Source organism: Salarias fasciatus, chromosome 20 (assembly GCF_902148845.1).
Source record: "Salarias fasciatus chromosome 20, fSalaFa1.1, whole genome shotgun sequence".
Classification (NCBI taxonomy): domain Eukaryota; kingdom Metazoa; phylum Chordata; class Actinopteri; order Blenniiformes; family Blenniidae; genus Salarias; species Salarias fasciatus.
In genome coordinates this window covers 26,186,094-26,211,992 of record NC_043764.1, presented here as the reverse complement: position 1 = coordinate 26,211,992, position 25,899 = coordinate 26,186,094, and the positions used below count along the sequence as shown (strand labels likewise).

Genomic DNA, 25,899 nt, shown 5'->3' with positions numbered 1-25,899 from the left:
GTGCAGTAAATCGATCAATCGATCAATTTATTTTTGTATAGCCCAGTATCACAACAACAGTTGCCTCAGAGGGCTTCAAGATGTTACATTGATTGGTAAAAATTTCAAAGATTGATAATGACTTTGATAATAACAATGAATCACAGTGTAGTGTCTATATAAACAGTCCACAGACAGAACAGAGTGAGAACGTTGACATCAGACCAATAAACATAGTGGCATGAACAGTCCACAACAGCTCGTCAATGACTGAACTAAGTAATGTTATAATGTTAAAACAATAAAAACAGTGAATAAGCATAATGTTAATATGTCAAATTCACAGTAACGAGACAAAACGAAGCAACCACCGCCCTAGACCCTCACATCCGGCAAGAAAAAACTCCAAAAACCCAGTAGGAAAAGAAGAAATCTTGGGGAGAACCACAGTATGGAGGGATCCTTCTCCCAGGGACGGACAGCTTTGGAAACAGCTAGCATGAGACAATAAGAAGTAAAGCTTAGGACAATAAATACAAGGAGGATAAAAACTGCAGCATGAATTAAAATGTTTCAGTCCAATAAAGCCCTCCCACTCTTCACTGCAGTCGCGACTTCCTCTTATTTCCCCCTCAGAAAGACGTGACATGGATGACATTCTTCACACTTTCTTTGCTCTTTTTCCGAGGAAAGTCGCCGTCGCCCAGTTTGATCACCACTTTGTTCCTCTTAGCGAACATCTGGCAGATCTCCAGGAAGGTCTTGTTCTTGGTCTCCGGCACCACCAGCCAGATATAGATCAGAGAGGCCAGGCAGGTGAAGGAAAAGAGGATGAAGCAGTACGGGCCCAGGCCTTCCTGCAGGGGGAAAGGAAGAAAGGAAACGTGAGTCAGCTGACCCCATGAAACTCTGCAAATATACCAGCCAGTAGGAGGATGAAACAGTAGAACAAATGAGGCGAAATGGGATTTATATGCAACTTGAATTAGTTTTTTTTTCTGTCTCCTGTTACTCAAACACATTCCTCTTTCATCTGTTTTAAAAATAAGACATTAGAGTAAGTAAAATGGTGAAATGTTAAAACTATGTGAGTGTTATTTATCATGCAAAACCACCATGACTCTGGTTAAATTTGCACCATTGAGATGACGAGGATCTGTTTAGCTCGGACCAGTTTACCTCCTCACCTGTCTCCTTTTCTATTGTACTGTTTCCTCATGCTATTAAAACGCTGCTGATTTGACATTGGAGGAGGTTCGTTAACTTGGACTTGCAATCCAAACTCTATATTCCTGTGCCAGGTAAACATCTTCAGAGGGAAAGGTGTGAGCAGTACAAGGCTTTTTTCTAGAAAAAATTGTGAATCCAACCTCTAAGAAGGGGAAGACGAGGCCGACAACGAAGTTGGACAACCAGTGGACGGATCCTGCGACCATGAAGGCCGCGGGCCTGGCCGACTGCCGGAACATCTCAGTGGTCACCACGTAAGGAATGGGACCTGTGGAGCGCGCGCACACACACACACACACACACACACACACACACACACACACACACACACACACACACACACACACACATATACAAAGACGGTCACTCACAAGCAGAAAACACTCATCAGTCCTCTGCTGATAGAGACCCCCCTTGCTGCAGTCGGTGTGTGTGGAGGTGAGCTCGGACTCACTGGGTCCGATGCCGTGTCCCATGACGTAGACGATCACACAGCCGATGCTGAAGTAAGGCATCCACGACACGCTGTCCTGTTAACACACACTCACAGAAATGAATCATGGCAGACTTTGTTTTTATGCATTTACATTTATTTGATTTTATTTAAATACTCATATTTTTCAAGTGTATGTATTAAAATTAATTAGAATCTATATATTTCAATGAAATCTAAAATGTAATTAATGTAATTAGTTACAACACACTTATATGGTTTAAATTCTATAAGCTGTAAAACAAAGAAGATTGTTATTTAAAAAGCATGTGATTGGTTTTAATACATGTAATAAGAAGTGAACCGGAACCAGAAATAATATCATGCTGCAGTACCGCTGGACGCCATCATGCAGGCCGTTGTGCATTGAGCCCTCATGTGTTGGCAAACAATCCGAGTTATCCTATGTCTAATTACACCCAAACATGTCTGAATCATGCAGTGTATGTCCTATTGCATCCAAAATCAACTCACTGATGGTCAAATTTACATAGCGCGTGTTTACTGTAAGCATTATTATCCTGACCGCATGGTGTGTACTGACGCTCACTAACATTCTGGCTAACAAGCTCGCCATCGACGAGCTTGGTAGGCTCGCCTGTGCTTCACATGTCCACGTGTCCGCGTCAAGTGGCAAACATTCGTGACGTCACCCCTTAGTTTCTATTATCATCAAATGAGGCTTCCCTCAGAGGCTGACATGTTGGAATTTAGGTGCCCGAGACAAAAAAAAAAAAACACAGCGAGGGGGTGGGCTGACAGAGCCCAGGACTGTGTGATCATGTGAAGTTCTGCTGTGAACTGCTTCCATAGTGTTTCATATCATTCACTTGTCAATAATAATGTTTACAGTATTTATGCTTTTGACCAGAAACCCAAGCAACACCGGGAACATCCGCCACGGCACCATGCCACCAGCTAGCAGTATCTAGGCTCTCTTCAGGGATTCCCAGGCTGGAGGGTTCATGGAGAGAAGCCCCCGCCGGGCCTCTACTCAGCATTGACAGCAGTCGCAAGCGGGGCTTTGTCTCTGGCCAGCCAGCACGGCCAGCCAGCACTAACGGTGCTTCCTCTCCGGCTGCTGACGTTGCTTTCTCCCCCGTAGCAGTGTTCCCCCGGGCAATCGTGCCGTTTGCTCACTAGTAGCGGCGCTGCCCCCCCCCCCCCCCCCCCCCCGCCTGTTCGCTGTATTTTATTCCCAGGAGTGGCTCTATCTCCCCAGTCGTCCGTGTTGTTTTGTCCTGGGTAGCGGCGTTAGCTCCCAGGCTGTCCATGGTGTTTTGTCCCGGGTAGCGGTGCTAGCTTCCTGGCCGTTAGTGGTGTGTTCCCACGGCCACCCCCCAACGCTCCGCCGCCAGGCATGGCCGGCGGCGGAGCTTCCCTCCATCTGGGTTTCTCTCCGCGACCCCTCATGTGGATTTCTGAACCGAGCAGTGACGCTGTGGCCCGGCTGTGGTTAGCGAGCGAAGCCCCGAGCCCGAGGCTGTATAAAGTTGGACAAGCGTGACCCCTGGGTGACCCAGGAACTGTATAAAGTCGGGATCTTGACCCAGGAACAGCTCCTATGGAATCTTCTCGCATGACACAAGGATTCCGAGTGACAGAGCGCTCTGGCGATCATCCGGGATTCATAGAACCCTAGTTACATTCGTAACTCTCGTTCTATTTCATCCCTACTGACCGCCAGAGGCGGTGCTTAAAGCACTGGAATGACGAATGCCAATCACGAGGAATCCGAGAGACCAACCTCACTGAGAAGCCTCTGCCAGGCCCAGTACCACCCGCAGTGCATGCGGAGGCACAACGGCCAACCTGTAGCACCTGGAAAAGTTGCCAGGCGTCGTCCCGACGGCGACAGCACATAGCTCGTCCAAGGGCCTCCCCGTCAGGGCGACCCAAGACGTGGACACTGCCCCGGCGGAATGGCAATGCACACCCTCGGGCAAAAGCCGGCCTGCAGCCTGGAATGGCGAACAGTGCCCACAACCCAGTGGGCCAAGCGCTGCCTGGAGAGAGCAAAGCCCTTACTAGGGCCCCCGTAGAAGAGCACTGGCTGACCAGATGTCGGCGCATCTGCATAGCAGCCATGCAGCGTCCCAGAGTTCTAGCCGGGCACAAGAGTCCTGGCCGGCCCCCCGGGTCGTCCGATGGGGGGCCACATAGTGAGTCGCATAGGTTGGCTGTCTGCAGCCCCGACTGCACTCTTGGAAGGAAGCGGCAGTCACAGCGTGATGCCCGCCCCAGCCAGATGCCACCGGAGACATACGGGGAGAATAGACAGAGCGTGCAGCTCCCCCACACGCTTCGCCGTGGTAATGGCCAGCAGGAACGTCGTCCTGCGCAACACCCACTGCAGCCCCGCCGCTGCCAGGGGCTCACAGGGAGGCTGACACAAGCTCTCCAGTGCCAGATGCAGATCCCAAGCGGGCGCCCTTGGGGCTCTGGGGGGGCGAGCTTCAAAGCCCCCCGAGGGACCGACACTGGAGTGTGGCCTCAAATTGCGCCACCTGCAACCCATGTATGGCGACCAGATACCACCGCCACATACACCCACAGGGTGAACGGGGACCAGGCTTGGTCCAAAAAGACTGCAAAAGTCCAGGACCACGGGGACCAGACAGAGCACCGGGTCCTCCCCATGACCGCTGCACCACTGTGCAACCAACCTCCACCTACTACCACACAGCCATCTGATAGATGGTGCCCTAGTATTCAAGGTGGTCCACCTGACAGGCTCCGAACAGCTGCTCAGCAGCGAGTCGGGCCCCTCAGACGCCAGGACAAGACAGAGACAGCGAGGGCGGGGGTGCCCCACCGGCCTCCGCACTGAAACAGCAGGACCCTCTCGCTGAGAAAGCGCCATGGCCCACTGTGAAACAACCTGTGGAGCAGAGGAAACCAAGCTCACACCGCAGAAAGTGGGTCGCTTCAGTAAGCCACCGCAAATCCATAGCTCCCCTATGGAGGCACCACACCCCTGGTGGAGGAGTCCAACAGGAGAGGGCGCCCGCCAGCGCCGTGAGGAACGTGCAGGTACACAATCTGCAGGCTGGCCAAACTGGTTGCCGACCACAACAGCCAGGTCTGTAGAAAGCCTGGGGAAGGGTCATCACCAGCTACAGGCTCCGGGCCGACACCAAGAGCGCGGCTTATTTTCTATAAAATAACAGTTACGAAAGAACTTAATCTTAATGTCGGCTCCTTAATGTAAACCTGAAAGCCCTGGAAGTGTCTGTGAATCATTCCAAAGCAGAACTGTAACTGGGGTCAAGTAGCCACGACCCCTCATTATGAAAACTTGAAGGCTCTAAATAAAATTCAGTACTAATATAATTTCAGATGGACCACCTGATCTCTCTTCCAGACGATGAAATGCAATGAAAAAAAGAAAAAAAAAACAACTCTGACGTTGATAAACTCAGCCAATCCAGTTTTACTGACATTTCATTTTGAATAGGAGTCTATGGAGTCACAGCCTTTTTGGAGCCAGCCCCTGGTGGACACTGTGATATTGCAAGTTTTTGGCAGTTCAGGGTAGGCCTCATGTTTTCAGTGACATGTTTTGTCCACTTTTTTTTATGGTCTACAGTCCACGTCCGCTTTAGAGCGTCCACCGATGCGCACACGCTCGCTCCCATGCTACATTTCCGAACTCATGACGGTACGCGTTCCACGCATGCACACTGATGCCTACGCCCTCAGAGAAAACAAGCTGCGCACATGCACATACACACTTGGCTGCTTATTCACATCAATTTTCTAGAGAAGGCTGTCGATAATCTCTTGTATACAAGTAACAAGGACAGATAAAGAAACTTTTCGACTTTTTGTTTTAATTTCCAGGATTTAGGAGGTGATCAAAGGTGTTAAAGGCCATTGTTGCCTTGAATTGCATCCATCTCATTCTCATGAATGCAATATCTACCGTTCCTTAAGAGTATATCATCAAATTAACACTCAGTTGGCCTCAAGGATGAGCTGCATAGATTTTGTTGGTCAAAGTTTGGGGGGCACAGCCTATCATTCTATTCTCTTTATTTTTCAGGACATTGGATCCAGAGAGGCTGAAGCAGACATTGCAGAGAAGACCATGGGCATCGACACAGTCCGAGCGAAGGGACATGGTCTTTATGGTCCATGGTCTTGATGGTCTTGATATTGAGAGGCTTCAATATTGAATATTCAATATTGTTGAACCAACAAGGCTGTCTGATTGTTGCATCATTAAGATTGTTTGTAGTGAATGGAAAATAATTACGTAAGTCTGATGCCTTTTCATTAGATTTATTACCTCATAATAAACAACATATAATTCAAATTTATATTATTCAACTTGAATAGGCAACCTGACTATTATGCAATTCAAACAATACACTTTATGTGTTTTCAATATGTACTTTGATGATTATTCATTTAGATTAATTAGACTTTATTATTAGAGCACATAAATCGGATGATTATGCATTTAAAATAAATAGCCTTTATTACACAAATAAATATTGATCATGTAACATTTATTAGATCAGTTTGGTTTATAATTATCTTAAAATTATGGGGTTAAATATTTCTATGAGTGCAGTCAGACAGCTGTTGTGATCATACGTATAATTGTTGTATTGATCATTTCAAGCCTCCATTGAAGAGTAGGAATGAAGGAATACTTGTTTTATTGTAGTTGTAGCACAATAAAAGATTTTTATGAAGGTGAAAGTTATCTTGTGGACATGTCAGTGACATAACCTGGACACAAGTCGTCCACGCAGCGAGCTGGTGATTTTTCTCTCTATGGCCTTGACTGTCGTCATGGGGACTGATGTGGATCCGTCTCCTTCTGGGACTGATAATGGTGATAACAGTCATCCATTGCAGCTTTTATTGGGGACTGGAGAATTCCTGATCTGGTCAAGGAATCCCTCATACGCCACCTCTGAATATTACCAAAACGCAAAACACTCACTCAACATTGAGTTATGACAATGACCTTTTCCAAGTAAAATGAAGGTTGCTCAAGTTATCCCCTTGTACAAGACAGGAGACAAGCATCAGTTCACCAATTACAGGCCAGTGTCTTTACTTTCCCAGTTTTCCAAAATTCTAGAAAAGCTTTTTGTTGCAAGGCTGGACAATTTCATTGAAAAAATAAGTTGCTAATGGACAGTCAATATGGCTTTAGATCAAACAGATCAACAGCAATGGCATTAATGGATTTAGCAGAGGAAATCGCAAGTGCAATTGACAGTAAGAAATATGCTATCGGGGTGTTCATAGACTTAAAGAAAACATTTGACACAATAGATCACGACATTGTGCTCAGACAGATGGAACAATATGGTATAAGAGGAATTGTTTTAGACTGGTTAAGGAATTATATCAAAAATAGACAGCAGTTTGTGCAGCTGAAAGACTTCAAGTCACCTGAATTAAACATTACTTACGGAGTACCACAGGGGTCAGTATTAGGCCCAAAACTGTTCATTATGTACATAAATGACATTGGTAAAGTATCAGACATATTAAGTCCTGTTGTTTTTGCAGATGACACAAATATTTTCTGTACTGGTGATGATTTGCAGCAAATGATGGATATAGTCAGTCAAGAACTCAGTAAATTGAAATCATGGTTCAACAGAAACAAACTATCATTGAATTCGGAAAAAACAAAATTTATGCTATTTGGTAATCAGAAAAATAATATAAAAGTTAAACTGATGATTGATAATGTACTGGTTGAGAGGGTGTATGATAACAAATTCCTGGGTGTTATACTTGACCATAAACTTTGCTGGAAAAATCACACCACATACATTAGTTCCAAACTGGCAAGAAATGTTGGAATAATGGGTCGGGTTAAGCACATGCTGAATGAGAGAGCATTACTGCTCTTGTACTGTTCACTGGTGCTACCGTATCTAATGTATTGTGTGGCGGTGTGGGGAAACACCTACAAAAGCACCCTACAGAAGATATGCACACTACAAAAAAAAAAAGCTATAAGAATCGTGCATAAAGTGAGCTACAATGATCACACCAATCAGCTTTTTTTAAAGTCAGATATGTTGAAATTTATGGATCTAGTCAAACTACAAACCGTACAGATTGCTTATAAAGCTGAACATAACTTACTACCTGGTAACTTAAATAAATGGTTCATGGAAAGAGAGGGAGGGTATGAATTGGGGGGGGGGGTATAATTTTAAGCAACCGACTGTCCGCACTACCCTAAAAAGTATGTGCATTTCTGTCTGTGGGGTGAAATTGTGGAATGGTCTGGATGAACAAACAAAATTGAGTAAAAATGTCCATCAACTTAAAAAAAATTATAAAAAAGCTATTATTGAAAGGTATAGAATTATGGAAACCGAGTCAAGTAAGAGGCTATCAATTATTCGATTAGATACAGCCTATTCTTGTCATGACTGTCAAAGCATGCATAATACAGGCAAGTTTGTTTATTTGTATATTGTATGTGTGTGTATATGGGTATAATGTGTGAATGCAGGCGTGTATTATGTTCGTATGAATGCGATTTGTTTTGGAAGTGGAACCGCTAATAATCAGTCAGCATATACTCCATAACTGTATGAATGAATGGATGGGTGGATGAGTGAGGGGGTGCGGGAGGGGGGCTTGGGGTACTGAAAAAAAAGTTTCGTTAATATAGAGGGAGAGTAAGTGGGGGTAGGACATGAAAAGCTTTAGCTTCTTCCTACTCCTTTTTGGACATATTAAATGATTTATTTATTTAGTATTTATGAACAAGTGTGGTATTATGTACCCTTAAATTGAGTATTTTCTTATTTTATTTTTATTTTTTAATTGTTTTCGTTGTCCAAATAAACTAAACTGAACTGAAACTGAACTGAACCTTTCAAGGTTTGTTGGTTTTTCAGGATCAGTGCAGAAAAGTTCACCTGACGGCACAGAAACATCAGTGCGACTGATCACAACTTGACAATGTCAAATCTTGTATTTAGATCTCATTTATCTGTTTATATGTGTTCAGAATGATTCATGTTTATGACGTTGTTGTTACATAATTGTCGTGTTGTAAAAGTTTAATATGATTAATCATTACCCTTGTAATTAACTTCAGAGAGCACTTTATATAAACCATCATCGATCCCTACAGCTCTTCAATTCTAGAGTAGAAACTGAAGAATTGCGAAATAAAACCACTTCAAAAGACTGAGTTTTAACAACTTGCTTATAAACTCTCCCTCCTCTGGTTGTTGTCCTGAAGCAGCAGAGGGCAGCAGAGTCACACATACCTGCAGGTTCAGAGCCACAGTGAGCAACACGCAGGCTATACAGCAGATCCCAAAACCACAGAGGAGCAGCAGCCGTCGGCCAGAGGCCTCCACGATGAAGACCTGCCTGAACAAATCCTGCTATCAGCACGGCGAGGTCAAACCCAGAGTCTGCAGGCCTCAGGTTTTCTCCTCCAGCAGGATACGTACGGCACCGACGGTCACGGCGACGTTGACGGCCGCGGTTCCCACTGAGATGTACTGGATGTCGTTGGGCTCCACTCCGGCGAGAGTGAAGAGGCTGTCTGCGTAGTAGTAGATCTGACAGCAGAGAGAAACATGGAAGTGATTTTCTGTGAAGGAAAGAGATTCAACTCACACTGCACAACAGGTTAGAACATGCAAACTCCAGACTGAAAGGTGCAGTCCGAAGACTTCCTGTTATGCTGAACTACCTCACCGCATTGACGCCGGACAGCTGCTGTCCCATGTTCAGGACGATGATGGAGATGAGCTGCCAGCGCAGAGAGCGCTGGGCCAGCAGCATGAGGACACTCAGGTGACCTTCGTCCTTCTCCGACTGCTCCTCAAGACGCATCTCAGACAGCTCGGAGTCCACGTCGTCCCAGCCTCGCAGACGCTGCAGCGCTGAAAAGACAGACTCACCAAGCTCATCCACTGCTTCCTGCTGCAGTCGGGGAGAAGCAGTGTTGGTGTTTCCTGACCTTTCGTTGCCGTCTTCTCGTCTCCTTTCTGGATGAGCATGTACCTCGGACTCTCCGGGAAGAAGGGCAGCAGCAGGAGCTGAATCACAGCGGGAACCGCGGTCAGGCCCAGCATGATGGGCCAGCCTGGTGAATCACAAATACAGCTTAACTGAAGCACCTGAAGAAAAACAGGTAACATGTTTACTCCACACCGGAGCGCCCTGAGCATTGAATGCACCAAACCAAGCTCCAGTGTGTCAGTGAGTACCTGTAGGGTTGCCCAGTATGTTTCTGATGCCCACGATGTTGGCACTGACGATGCCGATGGTGATGAAGACCTCCGGTATGATGCACAGAGCTCCCCTCAGGTTTTTGGGAGAGATTTCTCCCAGATACATTGGCACTGCAGTGGATGAGAGACCTGCAGACCGGTGGAAAGGAGCATCATTGAGATGAGTTCCGACACACACCTGCTCTCCATCCTCAGAGCTGGAGCTGACCTGCACAGATGCCCACGATGAATCTGCCTACGATGATGATCTCATAAGACTTAACAACCTCACTGATCCCCATCATCACAGCGGGGACGATGGAGAAGATGTTGTTGAAGAGGAGCGTGCCTTTCCTGTCACAGGGAAACATGACAGAGTAGTGTCACTTAGATGTTACAATACATGAACGATGGGTGAGGATACAAAACAAATGGGAGGATATCTGCCTGAACTGAAGGAACTGCATCCATCGTTTTTCAAATTTATCCAACTTCTTCAAGCAGAATTTGAGGCAAGTCAAACTGCATGCAGAAAGAGTAGAGTGTGGATGTTCAGGACAGTTACCTGCCCAGCCTGTTGACCAGAGGAGCCACTATCAGAGAGCCAAAGAAGCCCCCCAGAGGGTACATGGACACAGACAGGGACCACAGCAGAGTGAGCAGGTTCGAGTCCATCGGGGTGCCATAGCGCTCCATGTAGGTGGCGTTATAAAACAGCTGCATGTGCTGAAAGGAGCAGGACAATGCTGATAGAAACAATCAGGGCTTCACTGACCGGATCCCGTCTGCGTGCTCAGGCTACCTGTGACGGAGAGTTGATGACGGCCACATTGTAGCCGTACTGGAAGGAGGACCCGAACGCAGCGATGAGTGTGGCCAGCACCAGGACGGTGGTTAACCTCTGTGGATAAAGAGCACATTTTCACAACACCATCCATCACTGGTGCATTGTTTGGACACTGGCAGATAAAACAGGAGCTGAGCTGTGGAGACAGAAGCCCCCCCACCCCCCTCCTCCTGGGCTGTAACTCACCCCTTTCCTCTCTGTCTCGTCCCATGTCTCTTTCTCTGCCATGGCTGTGTTTGGACTAACTGCCCCTGGCGACATACTTTGTGATTATCGGGCATTATTTGACCTTTGGACACCATATCAGAGAGCAGACTCTGCTTTACAGCCAGGTGTGAAGCTCCTGTGTGGCTGCAGGTATCAGAACCCCTCCACTGTTATGAAGGTTAATGTGTAGCTTCTGCATCGATCCAGCAGGGGGCAGCACTCATCTGGACATGTTGGACTTTTGTGGAAGTGGTGGAACCGAGAGTTCAACTTGGTTCACGTGAATGGTGAAAATGAAACGTTAAAATGTCTCCTGTCTTTAATATTTACACAATACTGAAAGGAAATAAGTTCATTTTGTCGTCTTGCTTTTGTCAGCTAAGTTAAAAATATGCTTTATGTGTGTTGAGGGCCTTCAACATCCGCTTAGGCAGCTGTTTAACAGAAGCCAAAGCAGCTGAAGTGGTGTAAGGTAGTATCTCTATGTAAGCTTTGTCACATGATGGGAAATTTATTAATGTTTTTCATGAAGAGAAACATCCAGAAAAGTCCTCAAAGTTTATTTTCACACTTCCTTTTCAACTGCACAGGTTACTTTGCGGTGTGTCCTTTTCATAATGACATTTGGTAACTTTACACAATAAGGAAGACACAGCCACTCCAGGAACATGAAGTCAGTTAAACTGACGGAGTCTTGTCTGGCCTTTCTTTCACTGATTGTTAAGCATGAAATTAAATTCAGGTCAGACATGTAAAAAGGCCAAAAACACTGTAGTTTCACCAAGTCCCCAGTTTCACCCAACACTGACCATGCAAACATTACATATGCACAAAAATTCATTCATAAAGCCTGCCTGCAATGAACTTTGTCTCTTTAAAAGCACCCAAACCGCTCATTATAGGTTCTGATGGTGCCCCAGCTGCTGGGGTGAGAACCAGCTCATGATGCTGCAGCTCCTTTTTCGAGTTTAAGCCACTTGGTGGACGTAGAGCAGGTATTGGTTGTGAAATGTCATGCAGCAGCCTTTGTAAACAGATTGGTGAAGGTGAAGATAATTCAGATAATAATATTCAGAGAAATGTAGCTAAACAGGACTGACTGAACAGTTGCTGAGGCTGAAGATTCTCCGTGCAGGTAAAGCGTCTAAACATACCTCTGACATGTTTCGACGGAGTTCTTCCGTCTTCATCAGAATCGTCATCCGGTGTTGTTGTCCGACGAGTCCCTTTATAAGCCGCTGTCACTGAGGCGTGGTCGACCTGTCACTTCTGACACGAGGGTCACGCCCTCTGCTATCAGGCTGCTCCATCAGGACGCTGCTCCAGGTGCATTCTTCCGTTTGGCATCTGTTCACAGGACGGCGGTGATCGGAGCCACTGAAAATACTGCTCCGTGTGGTTTCAGAAGACAAACAGCGCCAACTTGCTGTGTCCCGGCATGCCAGTGCTACACAGTGTTCCTGCAGTTGCCGTGTAAACATGGATCTTTACTGAAACGGAAATGCAAAGATGTGTTTTCACTTGAAGGTTTGTCTCAACATGGCCTTAAACTCCAGACACCCCTCAGTCTCTCTATTTCTTCCATTCAGACACTTGGTGCACACTGCTTGCAGGACTTTACAGAACAGTTCCAGGCGTTCTTTGTGTTAAATGTTGATATCTGGCCTGGTTTATTCCACTCTATTAATATTCAGTAACAAAGACAAAGGTGAGCGCTTTCACAACTCACCAGCATGACAACACAAGTCTCATGCAGAAGTGACGCTGCGGATTTCAGCTGTCGAGCTGGACAACATCCTGGTTAAAGAACTCTGCAAACTGTTTTACATGTTTGTCTTGACTCCGGTTCATCATGTGCTGCTTGGCCTTTGGCCAACACGATGTTCCTGAGGCGGTTTGCTCTTTCGGCTGGATGACATTTGAAAACATATACGGATAAGTAAATCAAGGGACTGATCACAGTTCAGAAACTGAACCAAAAGATGCTCCCAACAAGGGATTGATTTCATAAACAAAGAAACGCTTTCAGTCACATCATGTTATGATGAATAATCAAGACTGTCGAGGCTTAAAAAAAAGAAATCCCAATAGACAGTCTTCAACTGATGAAGTTGGATTACAGTCACTGCATCCTCCGTTTCAACTGAGACGAAACCCCAGCAGGCTCAAAAAGCTCCACCTCGGGAACCAATACCGTTGTTGTGTAAATGGACACCAGAAACACAATGAAGGTCTCATAGTGCTCCGAGGATCAGCTGGGAAGGAAGCTCTCACTTCAGAACGGGGAAAGTGGAAAGTTTCCAACAGCCTGATATAACTCAACACAACATCCGCTCATTGCAGCAACGATGAACAATAACATAACTTCCACTGATGTGATGATTTTCCAAAGTTTGAATGCGATGAAATTTGCCAGTAATGTAGGAACATTGTAAATAATGATTACAAACACAACTGAAAGAGAGTAAGTGTTCTCAATAAATCAGTATGACGACCATGCCCTCCACTATGCATATTTTTGACAAAAAAACTGGACAAACCTGCAAAATGCAGGCATAGTTATTTATTATCACATTCTCAACTGCAGTTATTACATTTTAAAAATATATTTAATACTCTTTAATTCAGTAACTTTTTGTAGGAATGGATCAAATATCCCGTTACATTGAAAGTGACTTGACGACCAGCCTCTGGAGTTTCCATGTTCTCCCTGAGCATGAGTGGCTTTCTCAGGCTACTCTGGTTTCATTCATCAGTCTCGAAAGGTAAACCTGTACTCCGTGAGCCTGCATCAACCACAGAAGGAAAGTGGAAATGAAATAAAGGTTGTTTTTTCCCCAGATGTTTCACACACATCAATAAACAGAGAACGAGATTGGAGCTCGCTGAAGGTTTTACAGAGTGACAGACGTTTATTTATTGGTGGATTTCAGTCCGTCCCTTTCATTCTGTTCTCCCTGGAGCCTCGAGCGGAATGACAGAAAGAGGAGGACACATCTCACACAGAGTTCAGAGGTCAGCTTCACTGGGCGTTCAGCTTTAACCCAGTGTGGGAGTCTGACTGCAGCTCCGCTGATGGACAGAAGGTGTAGTGAGGATGAAATAAAAAGTGATCCCCATTAAGAGAAGCGAGTCCTGGTGGTCCAGGGCCGCCCTGAGGTGCTCCGCAACTTAATGAATTAAACAGGCAGAGCGCCAGCGGATGAAGAAAAAAAAAAAAAAAGGTAAATCCTGTTTCTTAAGTGGCTGGAAAATTTCAATGTCAGCCAAAAGTTAGTCAATGGATTAATTCCTGGAGGAAATACAGTGAGAGTGGGTCATGCGTGTGTCCTCCGTCGTCCACAAGGACGGAAAACTGCCTGCTGGACGTTTTTCCACTCGCTCACTCCTGTCACTTTCCCAGACCTGCTGACCACGTTACTGATGCTCCGAGAGGCTGAACTCCGCACCGCGCCCCGCCGCTTCAACCTGAATCAGATGGAAGTCACGCCAACCCTTCTGATTTATGCTCTGAAAAATTCATGTACGAACGGTGGAAATGGAAACAGAAGCGTGGGAAGCTGAGCGACCACAGAAACCGGGCTCAGCCAGAGTTCATCAATCAGACGCCAGCGAGGAGAAGTGAAGGCCTGAGAACCGACTGACGGAGCGGCGTCAGGCAGCCTTCACATGTCTCTATGCAACTTTAAACTGGACAGATTGGAGCCTCCAGAGGGCTGCTTTTGGCCCACGAGCTTTATGTTTGACACCCCTGTAGTGTATGTCTGATCTTGTACAGCTTTTTTTTTTTTTTAATCTAAAAGGATATTTACTGTTGGGGGAAAGAAACTTCAATACTGGCCGTTTGGCAGATTCAGTCTAACAGGATCATTAAAGGAGAAGTGAAGCTTTGAAGGAGGAAGGAAGACATGTGATCATCAACTGACACCTCGCTCCGCCGTCACGTCAGACGCTAAACGACCTGAAACGTGTTGCAACCGTCCAAAAAAAGAAGAAGATGAGTCATCAGGCGGAATGGCATCATGAGAGAATGAACTTCGATGAAAGATGACAGAGTTAGAACTTTAATAATTTAACGACAACAAAAAAAATCTGTACGCAAAATATACAAACTTCAGGATTTTCTTGTAACATGACGATATTGTTCTTTCTTCTATGCTGTTCATCTGTCGACGTTTATGCCACAGACTGTAGCTCTCTCCGCTGCATCGGCCTGGTCTACAGTCTGGTCTGCAGAAGACGAGTCAGTAACTACGATCTGTTACAAAAGTGGAATTCCCTCTTCTAGAACAACATGCATGAGGACGGTACATGATGAATGGAGGCGGTGTGTGACCCTGCATGGAGTGCTCCTCTCCTCAGGAGAAACACTACGAGTGATTAGCACCACGTGTGACGTGCTCCAGCTTCATCCCATCACCCGAAGTGCAGACGTGTGACAAACGCCCTCCCCGGCAGCCACTCGCCGTAATGAAGCCTCCCCCTCGGCGTTGACCTCTGTCCACCCTCGCCTCCGGATCATCTGTCCTCCTCTGGCTGGGTGGAGGCGTCCCGGCCCGCCGCCGGCCTGCGGGGGGCGCCGTCCGGCTGCCGCGCCGCCGCCTCCTCCTGTCCGCAGGGGCAGCAGCAGCAGAAGGCGGCGCAGAGGCGAGCGCGAATCGGCCGGGTGAACAAGACGAACATGATGCAGTTGGCCGCTCCCTGCGAGGTGTTGCCGATTCCCTGCGGAGGCAAAAAAACAAAACAAAACAAAACAAAAAAAAACAAAAAAACAGCCTGTCAGGCGAGTGTCTTGGTTTCACGTGACCCGCCGAGGCTCACGCCAGACTCACGTGTAGTGTGACCAGCACCGGGTGCTGCCGGAGCGGCGAGCCGGCCAGCAGCAGCACGAAGCGCACCGTGCTCCACATGCGCAGCGCGATGAAGATGATGGGGATGAGCGTCAGCTTCACGTCGGCCATGGAGGAGAAGGGGTGCGAGGCCGGCCGGCTGGCCAGGATGGGACGGTACTCCGACAGAGCGGCGTGCTGCAGGGAGACAAACGGAGAGGAAGACGCAAGTAACATCAGAACACAAGTGTTTTGATGTGTTCATCGTCTTTCAGAACGATGATATAGATAATCAGCTGTCTCTGTGGAACTGAATGACAGAAGCAAACGTCTCAGAAACACGTTATACGGCATCGATCAACATTAGAGAACAACCTACAATCCCCTTCATTTCAAAGTTACTGCTTCTTCCCGTTTCAGATCATTCATGCATATTTCAGTCACAATCATTTGCATAATTCGCTATAAATCTGCTGAATTGATGAAGCCAGTGGATCTAGCAGTGGATTAAAATTAACTGCTTCAAAGGGTCTCTCAGTGTTTTATAGTGTAGAAACAAGTGCCGCCAGTTTCAATCGATGGAGTTCTAACAACGATTAATTTTTTACAATTGTGATTAATCGCAATTGGCTCGAAGAAAATAGACAATGAAAGTCCTTTCACTGTCACTGGGACGTTATTGCTTTCATCCCTGTGCAGAACAGGTGAATTATGACAATTAGATTCTTCATTTGAAGCTTGACTACAAGTTGACAAATGATGCGATTGATCGCAATTTTTAAAAAGTTCATTGTTGACAGCCCTCCATGATGTGATTAAAACTGACAGTACTGGCAGAAACACATGATGTCCAGCCTGATGGGGTAGCCAACGGTACGTGTGTGTGTGTGTGTGTGTGTGTGTGTGTGTGTGTGTGTTTCTGAGCTCAGAGTGTGTCTCAGGGTCTGGCCCTCACCGCCACGTGGATGTGCCTCTTGATCAGGACGTAGAGGACGGGGAGGGTGACGTACGCCAGGAACTCCCAGATCTTCCCGGTCAGCAGCATCCACAGCACCCGGTCCGGGGCCTGGATCCGGATCCAGCACCAGCCCACCGACACCTCCGAGGCGTTGTAGCCGATCTTGTTGAGGCAGACGGCGGCGACGGTGATGGCCAGAGGAACGCCCCAGCTGAGAGACACGGAGGGATCACGGCGTCGTTACAACCACCTCGCAGAATTTAACTCAGCCAGCAGGTTCTGGAGCTCGCTCAGCGCCGGCGCTCTGAGAGCTGCACCATGTGACGCCATGTGAGGGATTACCCTGCGCCTGCAGCTGGCATCTCGGTGTAAACAGAAGCACATTTCCTCTGGATCTCAGAAAACCACGACATCATTTGCTCAATTTAGGAAGCTTTGTTTTGCCAATTTCGCCTGGAAGCATTTTCACTCCTCCAAAACAAAAGTAAAGATCCCAATTTAAGTGAGCAAAACGGCATTAGATGACCGATCGTCATAAATACCACAGAGCTTAAGGCCTGCTTGTGCATGTGTTCATACACACACACACAGGCCGCCATGAATGGCTCCGTTGTGCTATATCCTCAATTCAACGGCACATTTGAGATTCCACAGAAAGGAATTGAGAATGACAGCAGGAGATGAGGAAAACAAGCAGCTGGGTCCTGAAATGCATCAATGCATGGAGCCTTAACACTGGAGTCTGTTCCAACAAGAGAGTCACAACCCAAACATTCAGCTCACTTTCAGAAAAACTAGTCAAAGTGAGTTTTAAGGCAGTGGTTTGCATGTTCTCCCCATGTATGTGTCAGTTTCTTTCCACAGTCCCAAAACATGCATGCAGGGTCAACTGCTGACCATAAAGTTACCAGTCAGCATGAATGTGAGTGTGTGTGTGTGTGTGTGTGTGTGTGTGTGTCTGTCTCTGTGTGTTTGACCTTTCACCTGTGCAGGCTGTATCCTGCCCTCTCCCACAGTAAGCTGGGACTGAAGATGGATGTGGAACACATGTCTGCAAAACTTATGAGCAAAAGAGTCACTTTTGGGACTTTTGATCAAATGAAATTTAACTAAACATGTTAACACACTCGTAAAGTTTGATATATTGTTAAAAAAAAAAAGTTTCTGTCATACTGCTTTTAGGAAGTTTCAGTTCCAGTTTAGGATAATAAACAATTCATTTCAGGAGTTTTACTGTCTGATATAGTAGTTTTATATCCTTATTTCAAAAATTATTAGACAACTTTGACTTTCTCACCATTTAAACTCTTTTGATTCAGTTTTGCATGATTTTTAAGCCCTTTTCATCCAGTTGTTTTAGGGATTTCTCCTATTATCTTGTGATTAAAGCCATTTTTATCTTTCTATTCTTTCTCTGCACCTTTAAAAAGAAGCCCTGTTTCCCCAAGATATTTCTAGAACACAGTAAAAAAATTAGTTAAACTATTTTTAAGTGGAATTTTGTGAAAACTGGAGGCTGAAGACGCACATCTCTCCAGCTTTGATGCACTTCAGCCGCATAGCAAACAATTATTCTGGGTAATCACTGGAATTTGTAGAAACTCCCTGCAGCAGAATGTACTAAGCTACACTGCACGTGCTGGTGAAGTGACAGTGTGTGTGCGCGCACACACCTGACCAGGTGGAAGGGCAGCACCAGGCTGTCGGCCGCGCGCTGGCTGCACCTGACGATGAAGACGTACAGGTACACGGCGATGGCCACGGTCCAGAAGAAGGAGCTGGTGTTGGAGAAGGTGGACACGGCGCCCTGCGCCACGCACTCCGGCGAGTCCGCGCGGAACGCGCTCCACGCGCCGTACGCGTAGGACACGGCCGACAGCCAGTCCGCCACGGACAGGTAGACCAGCAGCCGCCGGGGGGTCGTCCGGAGGTCCGACCACAGGATGTAGGTGGCGATGATGAGAGTGGAGCCGAGGAAGGACAGCGCGCACGAGCAGAGCACGACCACCTGCTCGGACAGATACACCACGGTGTGGTTCGACATGGCGCGGCTTCCCCCCGCTGCTTCTCCCGCTGAACGGCTGCCCCGGAGCTCCGGTCTGCTAGGGGCGCTTCATGTCCCGGCCCGGAGACTTCTCTCAAACTTCTCCCGTAAACACAACTTCTCGTGCATGCGCCTTCCTCCCCTCTCTCTCTCTCTCCCTCCTCCTCCTCCTCAGCAGAAGTGGGTCAGCTGGTCGGTGGGCGGACGGAGCTCTATTTATGGAGTGTGTTTTTTGCAGTGTGTGACCCCGCTGCGTGTGTGTCTGTGTGTGGGGCACATGACATCCTGATGTTTTTAAAGTGATGTTAAATTTATTTTTTAATTCCCTGAATTTAAATTTGCACCACGTGAGTCAAACATTCCACAAACATTGACGGTCAAATATGTTTACTGCCATATACATTTCCTGTTGGATTTTTTTTTAATGAACAGAATTGCAATTTGAAAATTACTAACTTTGTTTTACATTTTATAAGTAATAGAAATGCGTCGCAAAATAAAAGGCAATTCTAAAGAATAACGACAAAAAAGGAAGAGGCTTAAACAAACAAATTAAGTGCAAAAAATGTAGTTAGTGTTTCTCTGTAAGGTTAAAACAGTGTCATGGTTTCTCTTGACAAGTTTTGTTTCTGTACATCTATTTTAAAATTACATTTTAAAAAATTGATGCTCAATTGTTTCAATGTTTTTTTTCCACAGATATAAAACATCAGCAGAAGGATGTAACCAATGAAGTGTTTGAAAGTGAACTCCCTTCACTTTTGGAGTGGCAGGAAAACTGCATTTAACATTTGGATGTCTCTTGTTATTTAAAAATTGCTAAATTGAGTGTCTATTAGGTGGAAGTGGATTTACTTCATGAATGAAAATGTCTCATAATGTGCAGTTGTGCAGCTCTAAATTAAAATCATCATGTTGAATTCAGGAAGTAAATTAGAATTGTCATGAACATCATGGAGTGCTACAGCTCCATCTGACTGGCCAAACATGAAACATGTGATTGATCACAGTTGTGTCGCCTTTTCCAGCAGTATATTGAGAATATTAGTGTCACACGATCGTGATAAAGCTGTGAACAGCTCTGAGAGAGACTATTCGATCAATGATCAATGATAAAGAAGAGTGAATCAAGCTTACTGGGTGTAATACTGCTTATGGCCTGTGGGGGCAGTGTTGCGCAGCGTATGTCAAGTGCGCCATGTTGAAGAAAAGCGATCCCAAAAGGAAAGTTAATTTGTGAAATTTATCGAGGAAAGACTGTGAATATCTGCGTTTATTCAATCATAGCTACGATTTTTCCCTCATCTGGACAAACGGGACAAAGAAACATAACGCACAGGAACGGTAACATTACGCACGGACCAATTTACGGTACATGCTAAGGGAAGCACGTGTGTTTTTTCCTCACTGTGCTTCTGTTGGGTAAGTTAAATGTCAATCTTTATAAAGATTTTGTTATCGCTGCGCCCCTGATATTTGTTTTTTAGATGTATGTGCTGAAGATTATCATGGAAGTAAACGAATTTTATTTTTTCCCTCAAAATTCTACACATTTCTCCATAATGACAGCTTTTGAATAACTTTATTCAAATATATTACAAATAAAAAACTAAGAAACCACATGTACAGAAGTATCCACAGCGTGTGTAGAATTTTTGAAGGAAAATGTATTTTAATCAATTTTTAAATAAGGCTCATGTGGTTCATGCATGCTGAATGCGCAGAGATTATTTTAATTGCTGAGTAAGAATTTATATCAGAGCTGAAATGACTTTCTGACCACGTTTCTAAAATGCGTTCACATTAATGTATTGAGACATGAAGAGCTAACTCAAATCACTAAATCATTTTTAGAGCAGTGGTTAGTGCTTATTTATAATTAGTAAATCAGTTAAAATAAGTTTACAGTCAACTGGACAGTTTCTCATCAAGCATCACCCCAAAAAAGGATTTATATTATATTAATATCATTATATTGGGCAGTGCGGCACTGCGGCTACGGCAGTTGTAGCCTTCAGGTTGTAAAACTTCACTGCAGACTAGAAGCCACTGTGAGTCCCTGACCATGACCTTTGACCTGCAACTCCTCAGGTTGTGCCTGGAAAGCACTGTAGTGTAAATGGCTCGGTTATCATAAAGAAAGAGTTACTGCACAAATGTTCCAGATTTACTAAAGGAATGCTAAATGAAGTGGAGCAGTGGTTCGTGCTCTCCGCCCTCACATCCTGGAGGTCATAGGTTCACATACTGGTCTTGGAGCTTAGTGTTGGTTCATTGATATTCCCAAGTGTGTGTGTGTGTGTGTGTGTGTGTGTGTGTGTGTGTGTGTGTGTGTTCTCGTATTTCTATCCTTGTTGGGGCCAAATGTCCCCACAAGGATAGCAAAACGTGGAACGACGTGCCTTGTGGGGACCTTTTTCCGGTCCTAAGTAGGAGAAACAGTGTTTTCTTGACCATGTTGTTGTTACTGAAAAAAGTAAAAGTGCAAAAACATTTCTTTAGGGTTAGGCTTTGTTGTGGTGTGGGTTAGGGTTAGGGTAAGGGTCAGGGTTAGGGGCTAGACATGAATGGGAGTCAATGGACGGTCCCCACAAGGATAGAAATACAAGACTGTACGTGTGTGTGTGTGTGTTCTGTGATGGACTGGAGACCTGTCCAGGTGTATTCTGCCCTCACACACAGTTGGCTGGGATCGACTCCAGCGCCCAGCAATCCTGCTCTGGATTAACACAGAAGATGAATGGATGCAAATTTTTAAGTGATTCACTTGGAAATGTATAAAATGTTTAATCTTCCCCGATAAAGAGCCAGATAGTGAATTATATGTTGTTTTTGAAATATTTTTCATGGTTTAAAAAAGCTGAACTCGATATTTTTTCAGACCGCCTCATTCAGATAAATTGAAACTTGCCAGGTGTCAGGAGGAGCGATCGGAGAGAACTCGATGTCTGAAGGCTGATCCACAGAAAACTAAATCTTCTCTAGTGAATGACCAGTTCATCACAGAGCTAAGGCATAAATTCACCCCTACAGCCAATCCAGAGTCACTGGTTAATTTGACATGCCGTCTGCAGGTTGTGCCAGATTACTCAGGAAGACCCACGGAGGGCAAATGTGCACAAGAGAGGTCATAATAAATTGCTTGGCTGCGTTTCAGCCCTGTGAAAATCAATATCGCTATCGCTGTGGTGAGACTGATCTCAGAAATATCATCATATATTCTTTTATGCCATTTCATTACAAGACTACAAGAATATAAAACAACCTGATTAAGGAAGAGATTAGCAGTGACTTTTAGAAAAGTACTTTAATCTTCGTGAGATTAAGAACTGATTAGATTCAGCCTCAAAAACACAATTCTCATAATAGTTCTTTTAACTTCGTCATTCCTTATAGAATTCAAAATCACAGGTTTTGATTCTCTCGGCTTCAGAGTGAAGAAAGCATTGTGATATTTGTGATTAATGCGACGTGTGGCCTTCACTCTGTGTCTGGTTGATTACATGCAGTTTATCAAACAGCTGAATTGTCCAAAGGTTTGAAACTGTGACCTTGAACGAGACGAGCGCTCGACTCTTCTTCTGCACTGCTGCAGCCCAGAAAGCTGCAACCACCTTTTTTTTTTTTCTGTTTGCAGCAGTGCAGTGGGAGATGTTTGCTGCAGTCTGCAGCAAAAAAAAAACAAAAAAAAAAAAAACCCAAAACATCTGCATAATCATCAGAATCACACATGACCGACGGTTTTCAGAAGCAGTTTCTACATCAGTGGGTGGAGGAAATCAAAGCGGCGTCCGCACTCGAAGCTGCAGGAACCTGAGATGAAGGAACACCTGGCCCATCGGCGCTCATCAGCTCCTCTGTATTCACATGGCAACGGCGGGGTTTGGAGTGCTTCTGCAGAGTGGCTCACGCCCGTTTACCGTCATTACAGGATGTGTGAGGTGAAAACAAACCAGGAAAACCCGTCAGTCCGTCTTTATGCAACTTTTATTCTCTCGTGTTTTTCAGAGTTCACATGAAAACAAAAACATTGAGTAGAAAATGGGAGAGGAAAGAAAGAGCAGCGATCCTCAAGCCGGGTTTTGTGAATGAAAAGGATTTAACTGAGTGACAGCAGTTTTGGCAGATTGGTGCAGTGCTGGATGGAGAAGTGCATGCTGGGAGGCGGCTTCGGTCACCAGATGGCAGCAGAGGATCGCGACAGGAAGTTGATGCTTTGCTCCCGACTGTAAATACTGTGGGCGCCGTAAACATAAAGGCCATGCTCTCCAGTCGTCTCCAGGCATCTCTGCTCGAGACTCAGAAACCAAACTTACAGCAGCCGCAGGAGGGATGGCGAGCGCCGCCTCCCTCTCCCCCGCGCTTGGCTGTGATCCCGGGGCTTCTTATTGCGAAGAATTTCTGCGGCAGTATACTTGCTGATTGCTTCGTTCTCACTCCTCACAACAACCAGCTAAGACACTGCCAGAGAAACACCCACAGCAGCCGCCTGCGTCTCCGTCCCGGCAGGCCGCCGTCCCCCGCCGCTCCTCCCCGGCGCCCGCCGCCGCCACCGCTGGAAGGCCTCGCACTGAAAAAGAGCCCGAGGGTGGTGCAGTGCTCTGGCAGCAGCGCTGGAAGAGAAACAGGCAGGAAAAAAAAAGCAAAAAAACTATAATAATCAGTAGGTAACAATTGTTTCATGCAATAAACATAATCAGATTGGATGCATTTTCATTCACATGTATGGAGGTCAAACCCGACGCAGCGCCGCTGCCGAGCACATTCTGGATGTTCTTGCAGCTTTTCGCTCAGCATCACTTTAAGTGCATATAACTTGGGCAAACAAAAACACCCCCAAACTAAGAATAGCCGTACCATGACTCATGATTCTGCAACAAAAAGCTCCGTTTGATTTAGCTCCCGTCTATTTGTGTGCGTCTGTGCGTTCGCTTGAGTGCCATACAGTGTCTGTCTTCCTGTGTGAGTGTGTGTGTGTGTGTGTGTGTGTGTGTCTTCGTGCACCTCGGGGACGACGGCTGAAATCCCCGCGCCATCAGTAGCGTTTGCTACCGCAGTGCTATTTTGGGCCGGGCTGACCATTCCATACCGTCCTCTCCCCGCGGACGCCGCTCTGCTGACAGGACAACATGGATACCAGAGCCCGGCGTGGGGGTGGGGGGGTTACGAAGGAGGCAGCCATGGCTGGAAACACACGGTTTGATGGACGCAGTGCCGTCTGCTGAGCTGTGCCTATTCTTATTTGTCGCCCTCCAGGTTTTTTCTCTGGGGCTTTTTGTGACGGACGTGTGGCTCCGAGACCGAATTTGTGCTGATCTGATGTCAATGTACCTACAAGGAAGCAGGAGAATGTGCACTCCTTGTCCTGCACACACACACACACACACACACACACTGAGCACATGATGACAGGAATGCTCTCCTGCTCGGGTCTTGATGTAATCCATAATACAGGACTGAGGAATGTTAGTGAGATGAAAACCCTGCTGCCCGCTCAATGAATGAAAGGCTTCAGCTCAAACTGCAGCAGGAGCTCCGGCGCTGGAAACCCTGTGTTGACCTCCTGTCAGTTCGATGCCTTTCAGCATATTTCACTGTGTGTAATTAACACGTCGGATATTTTACTTTCACTCTAAAATGTTTAAATATCCTCAGATCCTTTCGGGTTTGGATGAGGAGGGTCGTATTTACATTTAAGGTCAGGATGGAGGTACGGTTTGAGAAGGTCATACACACACACGCACACGCTCACACACGCACACACACACACACACACACACACACACACACACACACACACGTTTGATGATAAATATGCCAGGTGTAGATAAGTGTTTTGAGGGTCTGCTGCAGTGATATTTACCTGAGAAAATGACAAATAACTTCAGAAATAATCTGAAATCGTTTGAATTTTCCTTTTAATAACTATGATTCATGTAGTGTAAAGTTAACAGTGAATACATTGGTAGTAAAACGGTGATCATTTAGTTGTTCACACAGTTTTGTGGTTAAACTCAACATATCGTTGAATATTAGCTGCTGCGAGGCTTATTTATAATCCCGTCACATATTTTGGTTTGTTAATATTATTGCGTAGTGTAGGACAATACTGATACTCCTGAGTGTTAATGATTTTAATACCTCATTGATTTTTCTATTTTTTCAGGCTACATGCAAAACAAGAAGCAGCTCATTTATTGCAGTGTATTTCAATAATGAAAGTTTCTTTCCGTGATTTAATTTTCCTAATCTGACAATTTCCATAAAATTTCATTGAAAAAAAATCCCGTTATCCTACTGTACCTCCATAGATTGAAGCGTGGCGTTTGTGATACCTATTGTATCGTCAGTACAATTCCTGCTAGCTTGCAGTCTTGTGCTGTAAAGAGTGCTGCACGGATTTTGTTCTAATCCACATATTACAGGCGTAAATATCAAAGAAGGCAAAGAGGCTTTTCCAAAAAAAATGAACGTGATCATGTTGTGTGGATGAGGGAACGTATGAGTACAAACCACCAGTTAAATAAACTTTACACAAATGCAGCAACAGCGTCAAATTTACCCATAATGCACTGTAATGCTGCTGTTTAAGTTAAGTAACTGCAGTGCTCAATAACAACGCCAGATTCTCCCCAGCTGCACATTTTTCCCTAAACTTCTCTAAAACTGAAACTCTGCCGCCGTCCTGAACCCTGGACGGCCTCATCCTGAACGCCCCGGCTCCCTTGTCACCCCCGGCTCCCCCTTCACCCCGTCACCTCCCCTCCGCATCCCGGCCCCTCCTCGCTGCTCTCCGCCGTGCATTTCCTCGCTCGCTCCGGCGGTCCTGCCTCCCCGCTTCAGCCCCATTCCACACACCTAATCATCTTACTGCCAACAATGACATTAGTATTTACTGTCGATCCATGTTCTCGAACCGTGTTACACATGACGTGCGCGCTGACGGCCCGGGCTTAGCCTCTCCCCAGGTTCAATTAGCACCAGAGCCTGCTTTTTTTCTATTTCTTTTTTTTTCTTTTCTTCCCTCCCATATTTAAGTCTTGCATTATCAATCTAAATCTCACACTGGAGACATTTCAGGAAGCAG

General features: G+C 45.8%; 2 protein-coding genes and 1 long non-coding RNA gene across 3 annotated transcripts in view; all 3 read right to left on the bottom strand.

Moving 5' to 3' along the window:
* Positions 1-430: 430 nt before the first annotated feature.
* Positions 431-12,272, bottom strand: LOC115408757 (solute carrier family 2, facilitated glucose transporter member 5-like). The gene is made up of 12 exons (XM_030119665.1): positions 12,136-12,272; positions 10,730-10,828; positions 10,493-10,653; positions 10,157-10,281; positions 9,925-10,077; positions 9,675-9,800; positions 9,410-9,597; positions 9,160-9,270; positions 8,971-9,072; positions 1,664-1,739; positions 1,350-1,477; positions 431-836 (listed from the first exon to the last, which is right to left on the bottom strand). The coding sequence occupies exons 1-12, from the start codon at positions 12,181-12,183 to the stop codon at positions 612-614; spliced, it is 1,542 nt and encodes a 513-aa protein (XP_029975525.1). The 5' UTR covers positions 12,184-12,272; the 3' UTR covers positions 431-611.
* Positions 12,273-14,995: 2,723 nt separating this feature from the next.
* Positions 14,996-18,965, bottom strand: gpr157 (G protein-coupled receptor 157). Its single transcript, XM_030118936.1, has 4 exons — positions 18,442-18,965; positions 16,766-16,979; positions 15,814-16,008; positions 14,996-15,703 (listed from the first exon to the last, which is right to left on the bottom strand). Exons 1-4 carry the CDS (start codon positions 18,810-18,812, stop codon positions 15,500-15,502), a joined length of 984 nt encoding a protein of 327 aa, XP_029974796.1. The 5' UTR covers positions 18,813-18,965; the 3' UTR covers positions 14,996-15,499.
* A 3,915-nt stretch (positions 18,966-22,880) lies between these two features.
* The window catches only part of LOC115408142 (uncharacterized), a 7,669-nt gene continuing 4,650 nt past the window's right edge, over positions 22,881-25,899 (bottom strand). Inside the window, exon 3 of the long non-coding RNA XR_003933737.1 lies at positions 22,881-23,425. This is a non-coding gene — a long non-coding RNA (uncharacterized LOC115408142). The remainder of the gene's footprint in view (positions 23,426-25,899) is intronic.